At 55.7% G+C, this 21949-nt stretch overlaps 1 protein-coding gene across 1 annotated transcript in view; it reads left to right on the forward strand.

Moving 5' to 3' along the window:
• The window catches only part of FER1L5 (fer-1 like family member 5), an 84750-nt gene that overhangs the window by 44671 nt on the left and 18130 nt on the right, over positions 1-21949 (forward strand). The window contains exons 28-40 of the mRNA XM_074939910.1: positions 363-526; positions 956-1132; positions 1914-2079; positions 2350-2427; positions 2785-2966; positions 3069-3227; positions 12814-12912; positions 13916-14077; positions 14352-14517; positions 15451-15476; positions 19902-19958; positions 20109-20210; positions 21075-21206. Coding sequence (XP_074796011.1) covers positions 363-526; positions 956-1132; positions 1914-2079; positions 2350-2427; positions 2785-2966; positions 3069-3227; positions 12814-12912; positions 13916-14077; positions 14352-14517; positions 15451-15476; positions 19902-19958; positions 20109-20210; positions 21075-21206 — 1670 coding nt within the window. The remainder of the gene's footprint in view (positions 1-362; positions 527-955; positions 1133-1913; positions 2080-2349; positions 2428-2784; positions 2967-3068; positions 3228-12813; positions 12913-13915; positions 14078-14351; positions 14518-15450; positions 15477-19901; positions 19959-20108; positions 20211-21074; positions 21207-21949) is intronic.

Here is a 21949-nt window from a genome sequence, read left to right on the forward strand (position 1 = left end):
TGGCAGCCTCAGCAGACAGGCCATGGAGACTGAGTCCCCCTCTCGCCCTTAGAGGAGCCTGCTCCAGAGCTGGGCTGATGGGCACATGGTGGCAGGGGCGGGGAGGAGAGTTTCCTAGGCTGTCCCTGACAGAGAGGGCTGGTGCATGAACACCTGTACTGGGTGCAGCTTCTCCCTTCCCGCCTCAGTCACAGGATCAGCACCTTGTCCAGCCCAGGTGGTTGGGGAGCGAGCCCGGGCAGCAGGAGAGGCCAGGCAGGAGGTTGCTTGGTTTCATGAGGGAGGGTCTGCTCGCCAGGGTGTGAGCATGCCTGCCTGGGGCCTCCTCCCCGGTCCTGATGGCAGCAGGGCTCCTCTCTCAGGCTGGGAGTACGGCATTGGCATCCCCCCCACCGGAACCCCCCAGGCCTGGAATGCTGCAGAGAAGACGTACCACACGCACCGGCGTCGGCGCTGGCTGCGGAGACGCTGTCGGGACCTGAACGCTCAGGGCCAGGAGCAGGAAATCGCCTCCTTTCTCCAGCTGGTAGGTGGTGGGAGCGGCTGAGGTCAGGGGCTGTGCTCATGGTCCCTGTTGTGGGGCTGGCTTGGAAGGGGCTGCTCCCAGCACCCCGGGGTGAGGGAACTTCAGACGCACACGCTCTGGAGAGCCTTTGTGACAAAGAGGAGCACTGCACTGCGAGGACAAACCCTCAGCTGATGTAAGGCGGCCTGGCTCCTCTGCAAATCACCGGGGCTCCACCAAAGTCAACAGAGCTGTCTGGAGACGCCCCTCCAGGTTCACGGATTGTACCTGAGCCTCTGGAGTCTGCAGAGTGGAGCTGGGAAGCTCCAAAATGTCTTGGGGTGAAAGCTGGTGGCCGGGGAGGGGAATTGCTTCTGGGGAATCTTACAGAGGGTCCGGGTTCAATCTGAGCTGGATCCTTGCTGTGCAGCTCTTCCCCCGTTTTTTCAGCACTCTGCAGGGAAGCCGGCGGAAGAGGACACCTGGGAATACGCCTCCTTCTTTGGCTGGAGGTTCCACCTGCAGCCCCGGCCGCATGACACTTACCGGCGGCGCTGCTGGCGCAGGAAGCTCGTGCCTGTGCAGCCCACCAGGGTGGCTCCCATTTTCCTCTTGGAGGGCTCCCTGGTAAGAGGCCGGGCAGCAAAGGGGCATCGCTCTTGGCTGTTCATTTGGCCGCTGTTCTAGCCCACATGGTAAGATCCTGTCCCCAGCTGGCCAAACGCTAGAATGGCTGGAACCTCCCCACAACGGCTGGCCAGACCCACTGTATCTGCACTGTGCCTGTTACCACAGCCAGACGGGAACTGGGAGGCTCATAGGCAGCAGTCTTGCAGAGTGAGCCAACAGGAGGCTTCCCGAGGCAGGCAGATCTCAGCTGGAAACCCCTGGCCGCTCCTTAGACCTGATCGTGCAGCCTTATGCCCATGGGTGGTCCCAGGCTGGAGAGGGAGGGGTGCAGCCTCTGGCCCATTGTCTCCACTTGGAGCCTCTCTTCTTTCCTCTCCCAGAAAGCACCTGTCCAGCCACTAGCACAAACCCCTGGGACAAAGCAGGGTCCCCATAGGCCAGAGGGGGCTGATTGACACACAAGGGTCAACTTGCCCCGAGGCAGCTCACAGCCCCAAGGCAGGCTGCTCCTGAGCCCCAGGGAGACGCAGCCGTAGAGAGGAGCGGAGAGGGATGATGGGGATAGTTACAAGAGAGGTGGGAGGAAGTGGTTGTTGTGTTCGTGAGGATGTATAGCCGGGGGTGGGGGGTTATAGACCCCAGTGGAGTTGGAAACCTACAGCCGGAAGGAGGTGCGAGGGCATCCTGGTCAGTGAGAGCTCCACCCGGGGCCCAGCACTTCCAGCTGGAGATCCTGCAGCTGAGGGTGCCCAGGGGCTGAGGGTTGCTCTCTGCTCAGGGCGTGGAGTTGGAAGATCAAGAGAAGGAGGAAGGAGAGGAGGAGGAGAAAGAGAAACAGAAGGAGCAAGAGAAAAAACTCCTGGAGGAAGGAGAGAGAGAAAAGAGGTCCCCAGCCCAGAACATCCTGCAGCTGAACACTCCTCTGATCACCTGTGTCTTCCAGAGTGAGTTACTAGCATGGAGGGGATCGCACCCGGCTGCAGAGCCCCAGCAGGAAGGTGGCCCCCCAAATCTGTCCCTCCATCCACTGATTGTTTCAGGGCCCCTGCGATTTATTGGCTCCTCCTGGGCCCCGCTCCATGGCCAGAGTGAGGGATTGAAGCCTCTGCAGCTGGGCCCCGGTTGGTGGCAGGAGTGGGGGGACACCGCAGGGCACCTCTGCGTAACAGGTAAGGAGGAGTGTGGGTGAGACCTGTGAACTCTTCATATTCCAGAGCCCAATTACTACCAGCTGCGCTGCTACATCTACCAAGCCAGGGATCTGACACCAAGCGAGGGCAAGAGCTCCTCCGGTAGGTGACATGAGGCAAACCCCATGACCCTCAACACATGTAGCTTCTGACCTTCCCTGCTCTACCCCACCCCTCTCCTGGCACCCCCAGATCATAACACAAATATTCTTGGTGCCACCCCTGCTATGACCCACCGAGGCCAGACAGGTCCCCTCTGTTGGGCATGAATGACCTACTCTGTACAAACAGTGGCCCTACGGGTTCCCGACTGCTGGGCGTACACTGTGTCCAAGGGGTGCACAGGTGCTGCTCAGATAGGCCAGTTCTACATCTCTCCCATGGCGCTGTGTCCGGACGGGACACTCTGCCCGCTCTGACAGGACTGAACCGCCCGTCTCTCCCGTCTCCTTCCCCCAGATCCCTATGCCCACGTGTCCTTCCTGCACATGAGCCAGCGCACACAGACCTTGGCTGCCACCCTGAGCCCCAGCTGGGACCAGACCCTAATCTTTGACCACGTGCTGATTTACGGAGACCCCCAGGCCACCCGGCAGGACCCACCACTGGTGGTTTTGGAGCTGTTTGACCGGGATATCATTGTAAGTGCGAGATCCCAGGGAAGGGGGTAAAGGAGGAGCAGGTGAAGGGGATCTGCAGGCCCATGACTCACATGATCTGATCACGTCTCCTCTTTATATTAGGACAAGGATGACTTCCTGGGGAGGAGCATGTGTTCCCCACTAGTATGTCTGGATCTCGGATCCCGACACCTCCCCCACCTCCAGTGGTATCCAATCACAAGGCAGCAGAAGGAAGCGGGCGAGCTCTTAGCTGCCTTTGAGCTCCTGTTGAATCCCAAGGTAAAAGGGGTGCGTGTTTTATTTGGGGGGAAGGTGTTTGTACAAACTGAGGGGAGGGGTCACAAGCACTTTGGAGGCAGGACGAGAGTTCAAAATGACCTTGACAAATTGGAGAGCTGGTCTGAAATCAACAAGATGAAATTCAATAGCGACAAGGGCAAAATACTGCTTGTAGAAAGGAAAACTCAAATGCACAGATACAAATGGGAATAACTGGCTAGGTGAAAGGGATCTGGGGGTTATAGTGGCTCACACGTTGAATATGAGTGAACAGTGTGATGGTGCAAAAAAGGGTCTCCCTTGCAGTAGATTAAGCCCATTACTTCATGTCCTGCCTTCAGTGGACATGGCAAACAACTGGTCATCGTCCTCTTTATTACTGAAACGCAGTGGGATGATTCCCATGACTGGAATGTTAAAATCAATGGTTATAACCTATTTAGGAAGGAGCAAGTGGACAAAAGATGTATGTCAGAAATGGCATTATCGTTTCGGAGTCGCTGATTATTTGGAAGAGAACATTCTTGAATGCTTATGGATCAATGTTCTAATGGCTAAAGTGCAAGATGGGGTCTGCAACCAACCACCAAATCCCCCAAATGAACAGGATAACTGCTTCCTTACGCACCCATCCACACTGTGTAGGGGAAAAAATACATTATCATGGGGGACTTCAATCTGAATGACACATGCTGAAGGTCTCATGCTGCCAGAACTTGGAATGCCTGACCAACCTGATTGCCTTCTATGATGAGATAACTGGCTCTGTGGATATGGGGAAAGTGGTGGACATGATATACCTTGACTTTAGCAAAGTTTTTGATATGGTCTCCCACAGTATTCTTGCCAGCAAGTTAAAGAAGTATGGATTGGATGAATGGACTAGAAGGTGGATAGAAAGCTGGCTAGATTGTCGGGCTTAATGGGTAGTGATCAACAGCTCAATGTCTAGTTGGTGGAGTGCCCCAGGGATCAGTCCTGGGGCCGGTTTTGTTCAACTTCTTTATTAATGAGCTGGATGATGGGATGGATTGCACCCTCAGCAAGTTCGCAGATGACACTAAACTGTGAGGAGAGGTAGATACGATGGAGGGTAGGGATAGGGTCCAGAGTGACCTAGACAATTTGGAAGATTGGATCAAAAGAAATCTGATGAGGTTCAACAAGGACAAGTGCAGAGTCCTCCACTTAGGACGGAAGAATCCCATGCACCACTACAGACTAGGGACCAACTGACTAAGCGGCAGTTCTGCAGAAAAGGACCTGGGGCTTACAGTGGATGAAAAGCTGGATATGAGTCAGCAGTGTGCCCTTGTTGCCAAGAAAGCTAATGGCATATTGGGCTGCATTAGTAGGAGCATTGCCAGCAGATCGAGGGAAGTGATCATTCCCCTCTATTTGGCACTGGTGAGGCCACATCTGGAGTACTGTGTCCAGTTTTGGGCCCCCCACTACAGAAAGGATATGGACAAATTGGAGAGAGTCCCGCAGAGGGCAACAAAAATGGTTAGGGGACTGGGGCCCATGCCTTATGAGGAGAGGCTGAGGGAACTGGGGTTATTTAGTCTGCAGAAGAGAAGAGTGAGGGGGGATTTGATAGCAGCCTTCAGCTACCCGAAGGGAGGTTCCAAAGAGGATGGAGCTTGGCTGTTCTCAGTGGTGGCAGATGACTGTCACGGAGTGTGGGGGAGTCCAGGCCCTGCACCCCTCTTCCTGGGATTCACTGAGACTCTCAGCCAGCCAGTAAAACAGAAGGTTTATTGGACAACAGGAACACAGTCCAAAACAGAGCTTGTGGGTACACCCAGGACCCCTCAGTGAAGTCCTTCTGGGGGAGCAGGGAGCTTAGACCCCAGCCCTGGGGTTCCCTGTGTTCCTCCACCCAGCCCCAAACTGAAACTAAACCCACCCAGCAGGTTCCCTGCTGCAGCCTCCGTCCACATTCCTGGGCAGAGGTGTTACCTCCCCCTCCCCCTCCTGGCTCAGGTGACAGGCTCTCAGGTCTCCCGTCCCCAGGGCACATTCCCAGGTCAACACTCCCCCCTCCCTGCTGCGTCACATCGTCACATCTCTCCCCCCTTCGAGACTGAACTGAGCGGGGTCACTGTGACCAGTGACCTGGGGAAGTTCGGGGCCCCCTCTCCGGGACAGCGCATCCGCTATCAGGTTGGCCCTTCCCTTCACGTGGACCACGTCCATGTCGTAATCCTGCAGGAGCAGGCTCCACCTCAGGAGCTTGGCGTTGGCTCCTTTCATCTGGTGCAGCCAGGTCAGGGGAGAGTGGTCGGTGTAGACGGTGAAGTGTCGCCCGAAGAGATAGGGCTCTAGTTTCTTGAGGGCCCACACCATGGCCAGGCACTCCTTCTCGATGGCCGCGTAGTGTGGTACACGATGGGGTGTCTCTCCCCCTTTTCATCCTCCTGCATTAACACCGCCCCCAGTCCCGTGTCGGAGGCGTCGGTGAACACCACAAAGGGCTTGTCAAAGTCTGGGTTTGCTAGAACTGGGCCACTGACCAGAGCCTCCTTCAGCGCCCGGAAAGCCTCCTGGCACTGCTCGGTCCAGACCACCTTGTCTGGCTTCCCCTTCTTGCATAGCTCAGTGATGGGGGTGGCTATGGCGCTAAAGTGGGGCACAAATCTTCGGTAGTATCCTGCCATCCCAATAAAGGCTTGGACCTGCTTTTTGGTGTGGGGAGCGGGCCAGTCTCTGATCACCTCCACCTTGGCCGGTTCTGGCTTTAGGCGGCCGCTCCCCACCCGATGGCCCAGGTAAGATACTTCAGCCATCCCCACCTTGCACTTCTCCGCTTTGACAGTCAGCCCAGCCCCCTGGAGTCGGTCCAGCACTTGTCTAACCTGGGACACGTGGTCCTCCCAGGTCTGGCTAAAGACACAGATGTCGTCAATATACGCCACGGCAAAACTCTCCATCCCCCTCAGGAGCTGGTCCACCAGGCGCTGGAAGGTGGCCGGCGCTCCCTTGAGGCCGAAAGGCAGGGTCAGAAACTCATAGAGCCCCAGAGGGGTGATAAAGGCCGATTTCAGCCGGGCATCTGCATCCAGCGGCACCTGCCAGTAGCCCTTTGTAAGGTCCATGGTGGTAAGGTACCGAGCTCCTCCCAGCTTGTCTAGGAGCTCGTCCGGCCTGGGCATGGGGTAGGCATCCGATACAGTGATGGCATTGAGCTTCCGATAGTCCACACAGAACCGGACTGACCCATCCTTTTTGGGGACCAGCACCACCGGCGAGGCCCAAGGGCTGGCCGATGGCTGGATCACCCCCAAAGCCAGCATGTCCCGGACCTCTCTTTCCAGGTCCTGAGCAGTTTTCCCTGTGACTCGGAAGGGGGAGCATCTTATCGGCGGGTGCGACCCTGTCTGCACCCGGTGGACAGTCAGATTAGTGCGTCCAGGCTGGTTGGAAAACAGCTGTCGGTACGGATGCAGCACCCCCCTGACCTCAGCTTGCTGGGCAGGGGTGAGCTGATCCGAGAGGGGGATTGTTTCCAGGGGGGAACCAGCTCTGGTCCCAGGGAATAGATCTACTAAAGGGTCATCTCCCTGCTCCTCCCACTGACCACACACAGCTAACACCACATTCCCCCTGGCATAATATGGCTTCATCATATTCACATGGTACACCCGGCGGTGGTGGGCCCGGTTCGACAGCTCCACCACATAGTTTACCTCATTGAGCTGCTTGACGACCTTGAACGGGCCCTCCCAGGCGGCCTGTAGTTTGTTCTTTCTCACGGGGATGAGAACCATCACCTGATCCCCGGTGGCGTAGGCACGGGCCCGCGCCGTGCAGTCATACCAGACCTTCTGCTTCCTCTGGGCTCTGGCCAGATTCTCCCTGGCCAGGCCCATGAGTTCAGCCAGTCTCTCTCGGAAGGTCAGGACATACTCCACCACTGACTCTCCATCGGGAGTGGCCTTCCCCTCCCACTCGTCTCTCATCAGGTCCAGGGGGCCCCTCACCCTCCTTCCATATAACAGTTCGAAAGGCGAAAATCCGGAAGACTCCTGGGGCACCTCCCTGTACGCGAACAGCAGGTGAGGTAAGTACTTGTCCCAATCCTGCGGGTGCTGGTTCATAAAGGTTTTCAGCATCATCTTTAGCGTCCCGTTAAACCTCTCCACCAGCCCATTGGACTGGGGGTGATACGCTGAGGCCCAGTCATGCCGGACCCCACATTTCTCCCACAAGCACCGGAGCAGGGCCGACATGAAGTTGGAGCCTTGGTCTGTCAAGACTTCCCTGGGGAACCCCACTCGGCTGAAAATGGTCAGGAGCGCATCTGCCACGGTGTCTGCTTCAATGGAAGCTAAGGGCACTGCCTCGGGGTAGCGGGTGGCGAAATCTACCACCACCAGAATGTATTTCTTCCCCGACCGGGTCGTCTTGCTGAGAGGCCCCACGATGTCCATGGCCACCTTCTGGAAAGGCTCCTCTATGATGGGCAAAGGTCTCAACGCCGCTTTCCCCTTGTCCCGGGCCTTCCCCACCCTCTGACAGGGGTCACAGGATCGGCAATACTGCCGGACGGTGGTAAAGACCCCGGGCCAGTAAAAGTTCTGTAGCAACCTCTGCCGGGTGCGCCGGATTCCCTGGTGCCCTGCGAGGGGGATGTCATGGGCCAGGGACAGGAGCTTGCGGCGGTACTTCTGGGGGACCACCAGCTGCCTCCTGATCCCACAGGACTCCCCTTCCCCTGGGGGAGCCCATTCTCGGTACAGGAACCCCTTCTCCCACAGGAACCTCTCCTGGCAGCCTCTCCTCATGGTCCGTCCCTCACTGAGGTCGGCCAGGTCCCTGAGCTTCTGCAAGGAGGGATCTTTCCTCAACTCGGCCTGGAACTCAGCGGCTGGGGAAGGGATGGGGCCCGGTTCCCCCTCCGTGGCCAGGTCTGAGGCCGCAGCCTCTCTGAGCCGTGCCCCTCGGCGCTCCCTCCCCACCCGAGTAGGGTCTCGCGCCTCCAGTGTGGTACCCTCCCCAGGGTCAGGTCGCAGTGCCCCTCGCCGGCTCTGGCTACGGGTCACAACCAGGGCGGTCTGGGGGTCGCTTGGCCAGTCCTCTAGGTCCCCCCCCATCAAAACTTCAGTGGGCAAATGGTGGTGTACCCCCACATCCTTGGGGCCCTCCTTGGTCCCCCATTTCAGGTGTACCCTTGCCACGGGCACCTTAAATGGGGTCCCGCCCACCCCCGTCAGGGTCAGGTAGGTGTTGGGCACCACCCGATCTGGGGCCACCACCTCGGGCCGGGCCAGCGTCACCTCCGCGCCCGTATCCCAGTATCCATTGACCTTCCTCCCATCCACCTCCAGGGGAACAAGGCACTCTCTCCGGAGGGACAGCCCCGCACCCACCCTGTAAACCGAGCACCCTGAGTCCAGAGCCTCCAGCCCTCTGGCGGGGCTGGCTGGGGGTACTCTTCCCTCCTGAGCAGGTGGCAAACTGGTAGCCCCCCTTTCCTGGGTCGCCTGCCCCTCGTCCAGCTGAGTCCCTACCCAGTTAACCCTGGGTAGGTTGGGTCTGCTCAGTTTGTCCCTGAGCCCGGGGCACTGGGCCCGTACGTGGCCTCTCTGGCCACAGTGATAGCAGCTCAGGTCACGTTGTTCCCCTGGAACGGGTCGGAGGGGCCCGACACCAGGCGTTCCCCTTTGGAGGGGGTTCTCCCTATTTCCCCGCTGGGAGGCCCCATGGTGACTCTCTCTCTGCATCGGGGGGGGCCTGTTCTTTTGGGACTCCTCCCGGCTACCCCCTGACCGACTGTTCACAAACTCGTCGGCCAGCTGCCCTGCATGCTGGGGGTTCGCGAGCTTTTTGTCCACCAGCCACAGCCTCAGGTCGGAAGGGCACTGTTCATACAGGTGCTCCAGTACAAACAGGTCAAGCAGGTCCTCTTTAGTTTGGGCCCCCGCTGTCCACTTGCGGGCATATCCCTGCATCCTGTTGACCAGTTGTAGGTAGCTGACCTCAGGCGTTTTACGCTGACTCCGGAACCTTCTCCGGTACATCTCGGGGGTCAGCCCAAACTCACGGAGCAGGGCCTGTTTGAACAGTTCATAGTCCCCTGCCTCTGCCCCTGTCATCCGGCTGTAGACCTCCACGGCTTTGGGGTCCAGTAAGGGGGTGAGGAACTGGAGCCTGTCTGCAGGGTCAACCCTGTGCAGCTCGCAGGCATTCTCAAAGGCCGTCAGGAAGCTATCTATGTCCTCCCCCTCCTTCCGCTGGGCCAGGAAGCACTTATCAAAGCTCCTTGCAGTCTTGGGTCCCCCCTCACTCACCGCAGCCGGGGCCCCACTGCTCCTCAGCCTGGCCAGCTCCAGTTCATGCTGTCTTTGTTTCTCCTTCTCCTCCTGCTCATGTTGACGTTGTTTCTCCTTCTCCTCCTGCTCATGTTGACGTTGTTTCTCCTTCTCCGCCTGCTCATGTTGACGTTGTTTCTCCTCATGTTGACGTTGTTTTTCATGATCCTCCAGCTCCCTCATTTTCCTCTCCCTCTCCCATTCCAGCCGCATCCACTCCAGGGATGGGGAGCTCCGCTGGGAGGATCCCCTGCTGGCTGCTGGCGTCAGGGGGCCCTCGGTATTCGCTGGGCTTCCCACAACCCCTCCCCCAGGCATAGGTAGGAAGGGTCTCGGGGTGTCCTGGGCAGCAGTCTGACCCCTCCCAGCCTGGTCAGGCCCCAGGGCCCACGCTGCGTCCGCCGGGCGGCTTCCCTCAGGGACAGGGATCGGGTCATCCAAGCGATCCCTCTCCTCCAGCTGGGCAATCAGCTGTTCCTTGGTGGACCTCCCGACGCGCAGCCCCCTCTGCCTGCACAGCTCCACCAGGTCGCTCTTAAGGCGTTTAGCGTACATCTCCCGGCTGGCCACTCGCAGGCCGGGCAGCTGTCCACGGTTTCCAGGAAAAGCCCCTAGTGTGCCAGTCCTTCTTGAGGTCACCACCTCTTTGCCAGGGTCGAGCTGCAGACTCCTCCGCCCCTGGGACCGCTCGCTGCAATCCCCCGGGGGACCCTGTTACTGCAAAAGTCCTTCTCTCTGGTCACACACTCCCAGGAGTTAACCGCCCCCTGAAACCGTCTCTCTCTGAATCTTCAGCACGCCTGGTCCCCGTCAATCCCCCTTCGTTTTACTGTTCCCCAGTCACTTACTGCAGGAAGCGCCGTTCACGGGGTGCAGTAGATCCCACCACTGCCACCAGTTGTCACGGAGTGTGGGGGAGTCCAGGCCCTGCACCCCTCTTCCTGGGATTCACTGAGACTCTCAGCCAGCCAGTAAAACAGAAGGTTTATTGGACAACAGGAACACAGTCCAAAACAGAGCTTGTGGGTACACCCAGGACCCCTCAGTGAAGTCCTTCTGGGGGAGCAGGGAGCTTAGACCCCAGCCCTGGGGTTCCCTGTGTTCCTCCACCCAGCCCCAAACTGAAACTAAACCCACCCAGCAGGTTCCCTGCTGCAGCCTCCGTCCACATTCCTGGGCAGAGGTGTTACCTCCCCCTCCCCCTCCTGGCTCAGGTGACAGGCTCTCAGGTCTCCCGTCCCCAGGGCACATTCCCAGGTCAACACTCCCCCCTCCCTGCTGCGTCACATCGTCACAATGACAACGAGGAGCAATGGTTTCAAGTTGCCGTGGGGGAGGTCTAGGCTGGATATTAGGAAACACTATTTCACTAGGAGGGTGGTGAAGCACTGGAATGGGCTACCTAGGGAGGTGGTGGAATCTCCTTCCTTAGTGGTTTTTAAGGCCTGGCTTGACAAAGCCCTGGCTGGGATGATTTAGTTGGGGTTGGTCCTGCTTTGAGCAGGGAGTTGGATTAGATGACCTCCTGAGGTCTCTTCCAACCCTGATCATCTATGATTCTATGAAATAAGGTGTAAATTTTTAACAGCGAGAGTAATTCACCATTGGAACAAATTACCGAGTGTTGTGGTGGATTCTCCATCCCTGACCATTTTAAAATCAAGGTTGGATGTTTTCTAACAGATCTGCTCTAGGAATTATAGTGGGCAGGACTCTGGCCTCTGAGAAACCGGGGGTCAGACTAGATGATCACAGTGGTCCCTTCTGGCCTTGGAATCCATGAATCTTTATTACAGCCCTTAACATATTTGAAGGCTGTTATCAGGTGCCCTCAGTCTGCTTTTCTCAATGTTAACATGCTCATTTTCTTTAACCTTTCCTCCTAGTTAAGGGTTTCTAAATCTTGTATCATTTTGGTTGCTCTCCTCTGGATGCTCTCCAATTTGTCCACATCCTTCCTTAAGTGTGGCGCCCAGAACTGGACAGTACTCCAGACCTGATAACAGTCTTGAAATATGTAAAAAGTTGTTATAAGGAAGATGGTGATTAACTGTCTTCCATTAGAGAGACAAGGTGGGGGAGGTGATATCTTTTATTGGACCAACTTCTGTTGGCGAGAGCGCCAAGCAGTTGAGCCACACGATGCTCATCCTCGGGTCTGGGAAAGGCTCCCCACGTGTCCCAGCTAAACACAGGATTGAACAGATCGTTTAGCGTAAGTAGTTAGCACACGTTGGAATGGACCATCCAAGGTGAAGTGGCCTGTTAACACCCCTGAAGTCACAGGACAAATAGGGGGATCAGTGGGTTACAAATTGTTGTAATAAACTATAAATTCCGTGTCTTTATTAAGACTTAATAAAATGCTGGATTAATGGTTTATTGGGGGTTACACTAGATGACCCTTGAGGTCCCTTCTAACCCTACAATTCTATAACAATCTGTAACCCACTTATCCCCGCCTTGTCCTGTGACTACAGGAGTTCCTTAGAATATGTGCTATTTATGCTAAGCTATCTGTTCGATCTTGTCTTTAGCTGTGACACTCGGAGAACCTTTCCCAGACCTGAAGCTCTGGGCTTGAAAGCTTGTCTCTCTCACCAACAGGAGTGGGTACAATACAAGATATGACCTCACCCACCTTGTCTCTCTAAAATCATGGGACCGACACAGCTAAAACGACACTGTATACAATTGTTTGACATGGCCACCGAGGGTAGGACAAGAAGGAATTGGCTTAGTTTGCAGCAAGCAAGATTTAGGTTTGATATTAGGAAAAACTTTCTAACTCTAAGGATAGTTGAGCTCTGGAACAGGCTTCCAAGGGACGTTGTGAAATCCCTGTCACTGGAGGTTTTGAAGAACAAGTGAGCAAACACTGTCAGGGCTGGTCTAGGTTTACTTGGTCCTGCCCGAGCACGGGGGACAGATGAGATGTCCCTGGGACTGGCAGACATCACATCACTCATCCTGGTGGAGAATCTCAGGAGAGTTTCCACCGAACAAGTGTCTCCAACACAAAAGCTACGCTCTTCCTCAGGCTCCTTGCTGGCATTCCCAAGAATGGTGAGCAACAGAGACTGAGCCCCCTGGGCCATGCAGCAGGTCCCCGAGGGCTGGAGGGGTCACTTTGGCATGGGGCACAATGTGGAAGCCAGAGGAATTGCCCTTGGCTGCCAGTCCTGGTCTTTCCCCGGCACAAAAGTCCTCCGTCCATTTTGTACAAAGAAAGAGCCGAGCATCACACAACAGCCTTGTCCTTCCCCGCCCAGGATGGTGCACCAGGCCACCTTCCCACCCCCTCCTGGAAGAACGGGGTCTACGTCATCCCTAGCGGCATCCGGCCCACACTGAGACTGATGGCCATTGAGGTGAGTGTGACAGCCAGGGCCCCTCTGCTCACGTGGACTCCAGGGCAGAAGCAGCTTGTTTGGTGGGAGGAGGAAACAAGCCCCTGCTGCGGAGGGCACGTTGCATTGCCAAAGGTGATGCCTGTTACTGCCACAGACCCTGCCAAGCTATTGGGCATCAGCCACTATCTCTACCCCACAGGAGGGCCTGACTGCTTCCAGCCAGCAGGGTCTGGGGGACAGTGGGGTTGGAGCTGGGAGGCCCCCCGCATGGGGACTGCTGCAGGCAGAGCTACAAAGATCAAACCAGCACTTTGGGCAGAGGTCCGTGGCCCCGAATGACTTGCAGGTGCCTCCGCTCCCGAGAGGGCAGGCTGCTGCTCCTCCTCATCAGGATGGGGATGGAGATGCCCAGGAAGTCTCGCCCGCTCATCGCCGGGGGGGCCAGGGCGAGGTTGCCCCTCCAGTCTAGTCACAAAGAAGTGAGCGTCTCGAGCAATGGGACCATGTCACTTCCCTCCAGACCCTGCTTCTCCCTTTGGTTAACCCCAGCCCCTCATTCCTGACTGTAACTCTCCTGTCACCCAGAACCATCCCTTCCGCCTGGCACAAACACAGGCTGCAGTGTCTCCCTCTTCCCACCCACCACCTTGCCTGGCCAGGCAGGACATCGGTGGGAGTTTGTGCCGTGGAGCCTCTGTCACCAGCCCCTCCATTGCTCCCTGGGTCCCAGAGCAGTCCAGCCCATTCCTCTCCCTGCTGGGCGTCCAATACACTCAGGGGATGGCCAGGGCTCTCGGCCAATGAGTTTCTGGCCCGGCTGGCTTCTAAGCTCTGTTCTGATTCTGAAAGGTCCAGATTTCACACCAGAGCCACATCGGCAGCTTCACCCCTGGTGTCTTTGCCAGTGGGACTGGTGCTGAATCACTGAGCACAGACTTGGCCCAGCTGGGCCCAGCCCAGCCCTCCTTCGTGACGTCCATCCATGGCACAACCACGCCGTTCGCCTCTTCCTCCCCTCCAGATCCTGGCCTGGGGCCTGCGGGGCCTGCAGAGCTACAAGCTGCTGAGCATCATGTCACCGAGCCTGGTGGTGGAGTGTGCAGGAGAGGCCATCCAGACGGCTCCCATCAGAGACCTCCACGAGAACCCCAACTTCCCAATCAATGTCTTCCTCATGAGAGTGGTGAGCAGGGCAGGAGCATGGGGCAGGGCGGCTCCACCCACCGCTGCTCAGCCACTTCCCTTCCCGTCTGCCTACGTGGCTGGCTGGGGGTCAGAGATGATTGGAGAGTTCCAGGGACCACTCGATCCCACCGGCCCACACCCCCGCTAGCCCTGTGGCTGGCGTTGTCTGTCTGTCTATACAGTGCTCCATGGCTGCGTGTCTAGGTGCTGGCCCAGTTGCCTGCGCCTTCTGTTGCCTCCCCATGGAGCTCATGGACCTACTTGCCCCACAGCACTTACCCATGGAAGAAGATTTAACGCCCCCCATCGAGCTGAAGGTCGTGGACAACCGGGAGTTTGGGTACAAGCCAGTGGTGGGCCAGGCCAGCGTGAGATCCCTGCGCCAGTACATGTGTGAGCCGTCAGCAGAGGGGCACCATCCCAGCCTGCCACCCCCAGGTACAGGCCAACCAATGAGTCCCACTCACCATCCCCCACATCCAGCCCAGCTCCCAGGACCTCTGGAGAACACTGGCTTTCTCCCACTGCTAGCAGGGACCTCGCGGTCTGTCACGGCCAGTCGCCCTCCTGTGGGACTATTTGCCAAACCCCACGTGTTCCCCTAGAGCCAACCGTCTGGCGCCATCGGCTCTGCCAGGCCGGGCTCCAGCATGGTGCCAGTGTACTCTAATGCAGAAACGCAGCCCCCCACCCCCCCACCATCGCCCCACAGAATCTTTTAACCCTGCAGTGCCAGGACTGCACATCCCCCAACATTAAAACTAAAGGAAGTTGTATTCCCCTTGAGCACATACCTGGGATCCACAGTCGCCTGCTATTCCAGTCGTGGGGTGCCCACCCACCGCCCCACAGCTCTGCCAGTGGCCCTCCCTCCCAAGCCGCAGCCCCCTGCTAGCCCAGCCCTGAGCTCCCCACACATAGCGGTGCCCATGCCAATCAGTCCTCGCCTTGAACAGCCTGCCTGCGAGAAGCCTTGGCTTCCCATGAGTTGTGCCAGTCATTTGCTAAATGCCGGGTTACTTTTGCAATGTAAAGAAATGCGATCTAGGGGCTGGGCTCTGAATAACCACACTGACCCATCATGGGAGTCCAGTTGGACTCCTGACCTCCAGCGGTGGCAAGATTACGTGGTAACCAATGGCTTAGTCCAGGCCCCACAGTAAGCGTAAGGAGTCCTAGTTTCTGTTCCTCATTTGTGGCATTAAAGGGCTAATTCATAGACGTTCAGGCCAGATGGGCCCCGTGTGGTCATGCAGAGCTGGTGTGGCCTAGCCATTCCTGCTGTAGGAGCTGGGAGACTCCTGGGGCTATTTCGATGTTGCCATTAATTCCGTGTCTCTTTTCTCCCCCTCCCTTCCCTGCCCCACACAGTAGCTTCCAAGGGGAAGATCGCGAAGGTGAGTGCTACTCTCCAGCAGCCCAGAGCCACCTGCTTGCTGGGTCCCCTCTCTCTGCAGCGCTCATGGGGAATGGCACCCGGTGCCATAGGCATTCCTGGTCTAGCACCACTGACAGATACAGCGAGGGGTGACCCGGGCCTCAGCTCTGCTTTAACCCTTAGGGCTCCCCTCACTTCACTTCTAACAGGAAGCCCCAGTGCTGCCCCTCATTCCAAGGTGCATTGGCTTTGTGCTCGCATAGCCGGCTTTTAACCAGTCTAAAGGGCCCTATGAGGCAGTATCATCTAGGGGTTAGAGCAGGGGGGACAGAAGTCAGGAGATCTGGGGTCTATACCCAGCTCTGCCGCAGTCTTGCTGTAAACTTGGACCAGTGCTATGCACTCACTGTGCCTCAGTTTCCCCACCTCAGATGCCCCTCCTCCAGGAAGCTGAAAAGACAGCCAGCAGCAGGACACTCCTGCCCATCCATGCTGGCTCCCTGAGCCATGTGGGACCCTGCTGCAGTGACCTATCTACAGAGCTCTCCCCTACAATAACGCCGGGCCGTTCATATAAACATTGCTGGGCCTGGATCACTAACACAGGTGCTGTTAAAGCCCTGCCAAAGCTAACGATCAAAATGCCAGCTGAAGGAAAAGGTACCCTATTCCCATGCTCGATCCTTGGGTTACCACGCCTCACAAGGACCCTGCAGACCCTCCAGCTGGCCTGGCCAGTCCTCCACTTACCTGAGAGATGTGAGATGGCTCCTAGAATGTCTCCGAAGGGGACTCGGGGGGTCACATCCTGAGCCATCAGGAGCCCAGCAGCAGGGCAGCATCTGGTGGGCCAGGCAGGAGCTGATCAGGTGTGTGACTGGTCCCCACGGGGTGCAACCTGGAACTGGGGTGCCACTAAGCCCTCTGTCTGTCCAGCCAGGGCTCCCTCTTGCACTGTGCTGCTGTGACAAGCTGCAGACCACTGGCGATCCCACACTCCCACCAGCATTCACACAGGCAGGGACACACCCAACTGCAATTACATGCAGGCTTTGGCCAGCCACTGCATGAACCAACAGTGGAGAGACTGCAGCCCCAAACGCCCCCATCTCCATAGGCGCCAACTTCCCCTCTTTTCCATGGGTGCTCGACCTGCCCCCGGCCCCGCCCCCACTCCACCCCTTCCATGCCCCCATTCCAACCCCTTCCCCAAAGCCCCTGCCCCAACTCTGCCCCCTCCCTGCCCCTATTCCAACTCTTTCCCCAAATCCCTGCCCCAACTCTGCCCCCTCCCTGCCCCTATTCCAACTCCTTCCCCAAAGTCCCTGCCCCAGCCCCACCTCGTCCTCGCCTCCTCCCCTGAGCGCGCCATGTTCACGCTCCTCCCCCCTCTCCCGGAGCAGCCAAACAGCTATTTGGCGGTGGCCGGGTGGGAAACGCTGGGAGGTAGGCAGAGGAACGGGGACATGGCTCACTTGGTGGGAGGCGGAGGAGGAGGTGAGGTGAGGCAGGGCGGGGAGCTTGGCTGCTGATGGGTGCAGAGCACCCACTAATTTTTCCCCATGGGGCTCCAGCCCCGGAGCACCCACAGAGTCGGCACCTATGCCCATCTCCCCAGCCGAGGACCCCAGAGCTGTACCATCCTGCCCTGTTCACATTTTGGCCAGTATATGGGTTTAATAGCTGGTCTGCCTCTCCCTCAATGTGAAGAGAACAATGCACACTTATGTTAACCAAGCTGAGATTTTCCCCAAGGCACATTGGCTTAGATTAAAACATAAAACAAGTTTATTAGCTACTAAAAGATAGATTTTAAGTGATTATAAGTGATAGCAAACAGATCAAAGTAGATTACCATAAGAAATAAAACAAAAATGCAAACTGAGCTTAACATACTAGATAGATTGAATGTGAATTAGCAGTTTCTCACCCTGAGTGATGGTACAAGCAGGCTTGCAGATTCTTAAGGCACAAGCTGTATTTGCTTTGCAGCTTGGGTTCCTCAGGTTTTCATACACAGGCTAAAAATCCCTTTAGAAGATAAGAGAAGATAGAATCGTAGAACTGGAAGGGACCTGGAGAGGTCGTCTAGTCCAGTCCCCTGCACTCATGGCAGGACTAAGTATTATCTAGACCATTCCTGATGGATGTTTATCTAACTTGCTCTTAAAAATCTCCAATGATGGAGATTCCACAACCTCCCTAGGCAATTTATTCCGGGGCTTAACCACCCTGACAGTAAGTTTTTCCTAATGTCCAACCTAAACCTCCTTTGCTGCAATTTAAGCCCATTGCTTCTTGTCCGATCCTCAGAGATCAATTTTTCTCCCTCCTCCTTGTACCAAACTTTTATGTAACTGAAAACTGTTATCATGTCCCCTCTCAGTCTTCTCTTCTTCAGACTAAACAAACCCATTTTTTTCATTCTTCCCTCGTAGGTCATGTTTTCTAGACCTTTAATAATTTTTCTTGCTCTTTGGACTTTCTCCGATTTGTCCACATCTTTTCTAAAATGTGGCACCCAGAACTGGACACAATACACCAGTTGAGGCCTGATCAGCATGGAATGGAGCGGAAGAATTACTTTTTGTGTCTTGCTTACAACACTCCTGCTAATACAGCCCAGAATGATGTTCGCTTTTTTGGCACCAGTGTTGCACTGTTGACTCATATGTGGTCCACTATGACCCCCAGATCCCTTTCCACAGTAATCCTTCCTAGGCGGTCACTTCCCATTTTGTGCCTGGGTCCAGCACTTCCCCCAGTTCAGTCTTTGTTCCTCAGGTGTTTCCAGGAGTCCTCTTGTGTGGGAAGTGAAGAAGAACAGATGATGTCACTCCCTGTCTTATATAGCATTTGCATATGGCGGGAACCCTTTGTTTTAAACTTGGTTCCCAGACCAGTTTGTGGAAAAATACAGACACCCCAAAATGGAGTCCAGAGTCATGTGATCTGGTCACATGGCCTTGCATAGTTTGTGAGTCACAGCAGCCATTACTGACAGGCTGTCTGGAGCGTTCACAGGAAGGCTCAGCTCTTCCATGGTCCATTGTGGGTAGAAAGCTGGCTAGATTGTCGGGCTCAACGGGTAGTGATCAATGGCTCCATGTCTAGTTGGCAGCCGGTGTCAAGTGGAGTGCCCCAGGGGTCGGTCCTGGGGCCGGTTTTGTTCAATATCTTCATAAATGATCTGGAGGATGGTGTGGATTGCACTCTCAGCAAATTTGCAGATGATACTAAACTGGGAGGAGTGGTAGATACGCTGGAGGGGAGGGATAGGATACAGAAGGACCTAGACAAATTGGAGGATTGGGCCAAAAGAAATCTGATGAGGTTCAATAAGGATAAGTGCAGGGTCCTGCACTTCGGATGGAAGAATCCAATGCACCGCTACAGACTAGGGACCGAATGGCTAGGCAGCAGTTCTGCGGAAAAGGACCTAGGGGTGACAGTGGACGAGAAGCTGGATATGAGTCAACAGTGTGCCCTTGTTGCCAAGAAGGCCAATGGCATTTTGGGATGTATAAGTAGGGGCATAGCGAGCAGATCGAGGGATGTGATCGTTCCCCTCTATTCGACATTGGTGAGGCCTCATCTGGAGTGCTGTGTCCAGTTTTGGGCCCCACACTACAAGAAGGATGTGGATAAATTGGAGAGAGTCCAGCGAAGGGCAACAAAAATGATTAGGGGTCTAGAGCACATGACTTATGAAGAGAGGCTGAGGGAGCTGGGATTGTTTAGTCTGCAGAAGAGAAGAATGAGGGGGGATTTGATAGCTGCTTTCAACTACCTGAAAGGGGGTTCCAAAGAGGATGGCTCTAGACTGTTCTCAATGGTAGCAGATGACAGAACGAGGAGTAATGGTCTCAAGTTGCAATGGGAGAGGTTTAGATTGGATATTAGGAAAAACTTTTTCACTAAGAGGGTGGTGAAACACTGGAATGCGTTACCTAGGGAGGTGGTAGAATCTCCTTCCTTAGAGGTTTTTAAGGTCAGGCTTGACAAAGCCCTGGCTGGGATGATTTAACTGGGAATTGGTCCTGCTTCGAGCAGGGGGTTGGACTAGATGACCTTCTGGGGTCCCTTCCAACCCTGATATTCTATGATTCTATGATTGTCTTTGCTGATGGGCCATCAGCACAGTCTGGCTTCTTCCTTGTTGTACCAGAAAGGCTAGTTGTGGGTGTCACCCAGAGTAAGCACATTTGAAATACAGATACACAGTCAATATTCATACCTTCAGATACAGATGCATACAAATAGGATAATCATATTCAGCAATGAATGAAAACCAATGAAAACTTTTCCCATCTTGTACAAAATGCATCATCATTATGTCATAATCATATCATAATAACATCACTGTGAAGAACACGGGGTGCCGTGTCATAAGGTGTATTAAGCTCCTTGGGCGTGACACATTTGTCTCTCCTCATCTCTGCAGATGCTGGGCAGGATGGCTGCTGAGTCGTGGCTTCGAACCACACCAAGAGCAGAGAAGGTGGGTTTCACAGAGGGGTCAGAAGGAACTTGGAGCAGCAGCCCCACATGCCCAGCGGGGGAGCAGCTCTCAGCAGCAGAGCAACAGAGACGCCTGCATCTCCCACTGTCTAGCAAGGCTCATGCTGCTTTCCCTTCTGTTCTTCCCCAGGAGGAGGAGGAGTGTGTCGACTGGTGGAGCAAGTTCTATGCTGCCACGGGGGATCTGGCAAAGAGCGGAGACTACCTGCAGACAGGGCTGGACAGCCTGAAGGTGTGCGCCTGGCTGGCAGTCGCACATGGTAGAACCTGGACCGGGGGTTGCAGAGAGGTGTTTCCCCTCTGCTCTGGGGATGATGACTGCCCTGACCCAGGTGGAACCTGCCTTCTGCAGGCCAGTGGGGTCCCCACAGCCAGCCAGTCTGGCCCTCAGACAGCTGGGCAAGAGGGCTATTTCTCCCCTTGCCCCGGGAGTTCTGTGGGGAATCAGAGCTGGTCTTTTCCTGGCTGGCCACAAGGGGTTTCCCTCAGTAGCTAGATTCCACAGTAGTCACAGCGGAGAGGCTGTGATGCTCGCAGCCAGATAGGCCTTGGCACACAAACAGGATGCCAAGTCCTTCCTCATTCCCTGTCCAGAACTGTACATTGCAGTCATACAGCTGCCACGCTCCACCCCAGAAATGGCTGCATTTCTGTGGCAGGTGAAGTGGTTTAGGGATCAGTAATTCCCAGACCAGTCAGTTGGGCTCTATAAGACTCTAAGATATTGTAACGAATACATGGCCTCGTGACTGTGCTGCTCTCCGGGCTTCTCAGGAGCCTCATGGAGAGAGCTCAGAGCCGCTGCCCTACAAGCACAGCTAACGGTGGATCTCTCGTCGGCGGGATGGGGCGTATGACGCATTCACAGCTGGCCAGTTCTGATTGCATCCAACACAGGACAATCAGGCACACCCTGCTAGCCTGGTCACTCACAATGGTGCCAGTGGAGGACAGTCCAGGCTCCTGCTGTAGAAATCTGCCTCTGGGGGATCCTGTTCCTCCCTGGCTCAGTACCAGCCCTCGCTGACCCCATGGCACAGACTCTGCACGACCAAGCTGTTAGTGTCCAAAGCCTGAGCCTGTGGTTTCTTGGCAGGTCTATCACTGTGAGTTGGAGGCCGTGCCGGAGTTCCAGGGCCTGCAGGATTTCTGCCAGACCTTCAGGCTGTACCGCGGGCGGGGGCAGGAGGTGGCCAGCGAAGACCCCCTGGTAGTTGGGGAATTCAAGGTGAGAACCAGGCGCCAGGTGTTTGGCTTTTTGGGGGGTTTCATTGAGAAGCTCCCAGGGCGTATCAACAAGGTCCTACCCCCAGGAGCAGCTGCCCCACCGCAGCCCAGTGTCTCTGTGTCCAGCCACCAGAGGAGCTGGACACGGGGGAGCAAAGGGTCTGGTCAGCTGAGGTCTAGTGACAAATACTCAACCTTCACCCAGTGCGGTGTGTGCCATCTTCAGAGTACAAAGCTCCCAGACCCTGCTGTGGCATTACACCCCCATACTCATCATAGAGAGATTGTTATGATATGATTATGGCATAACCACGATGTAATAAGACCTATGAGAGATCATTGGAAAGGTGATGATTTACTGGACATGATTATCCTATTTGTATGCCAGTATCATTGCTGTATTTGAGGTTAGGAATATTGTCTATGCATCTATTACAAGTGTGTTTACACCTGGGGAGCGCCCACCAGACAGAATGCAATCAGTCTAGATGGCTGGCTGTCAGGAGGAGCCATTAGAGAGAACAATAGGTCTTAGAAGATGCTAATCTCCCCCTGGGGAGGCTTCCGAGGATGTTACAATCAGCCTCTGACTCATGGCTGCTATGGCCCTACAGAGACATGTGACCAAGTCACCTGATACTGGAATCCATCTTGGAATACCAGTGTTTTTTCACTGTCTGGCATGGGTACTAAATTTGGAGACAAACGGTTCCTGCCATGGGCAAAAGCTATTTCAGGCAGGGA

Source organism: Natator depressus, chromosome 26, assembly GCF_965152275.1.
Source record: "Natator depressus isolate rNatDep1 chromosome 26, rNatDep2.hap1, whole genome shotgun sequence".
Lineage (NCBI taxonomy): Eukaryota > Metazoa > Chordata > Testudines > Cheloniidae > Natator > Natator depressus.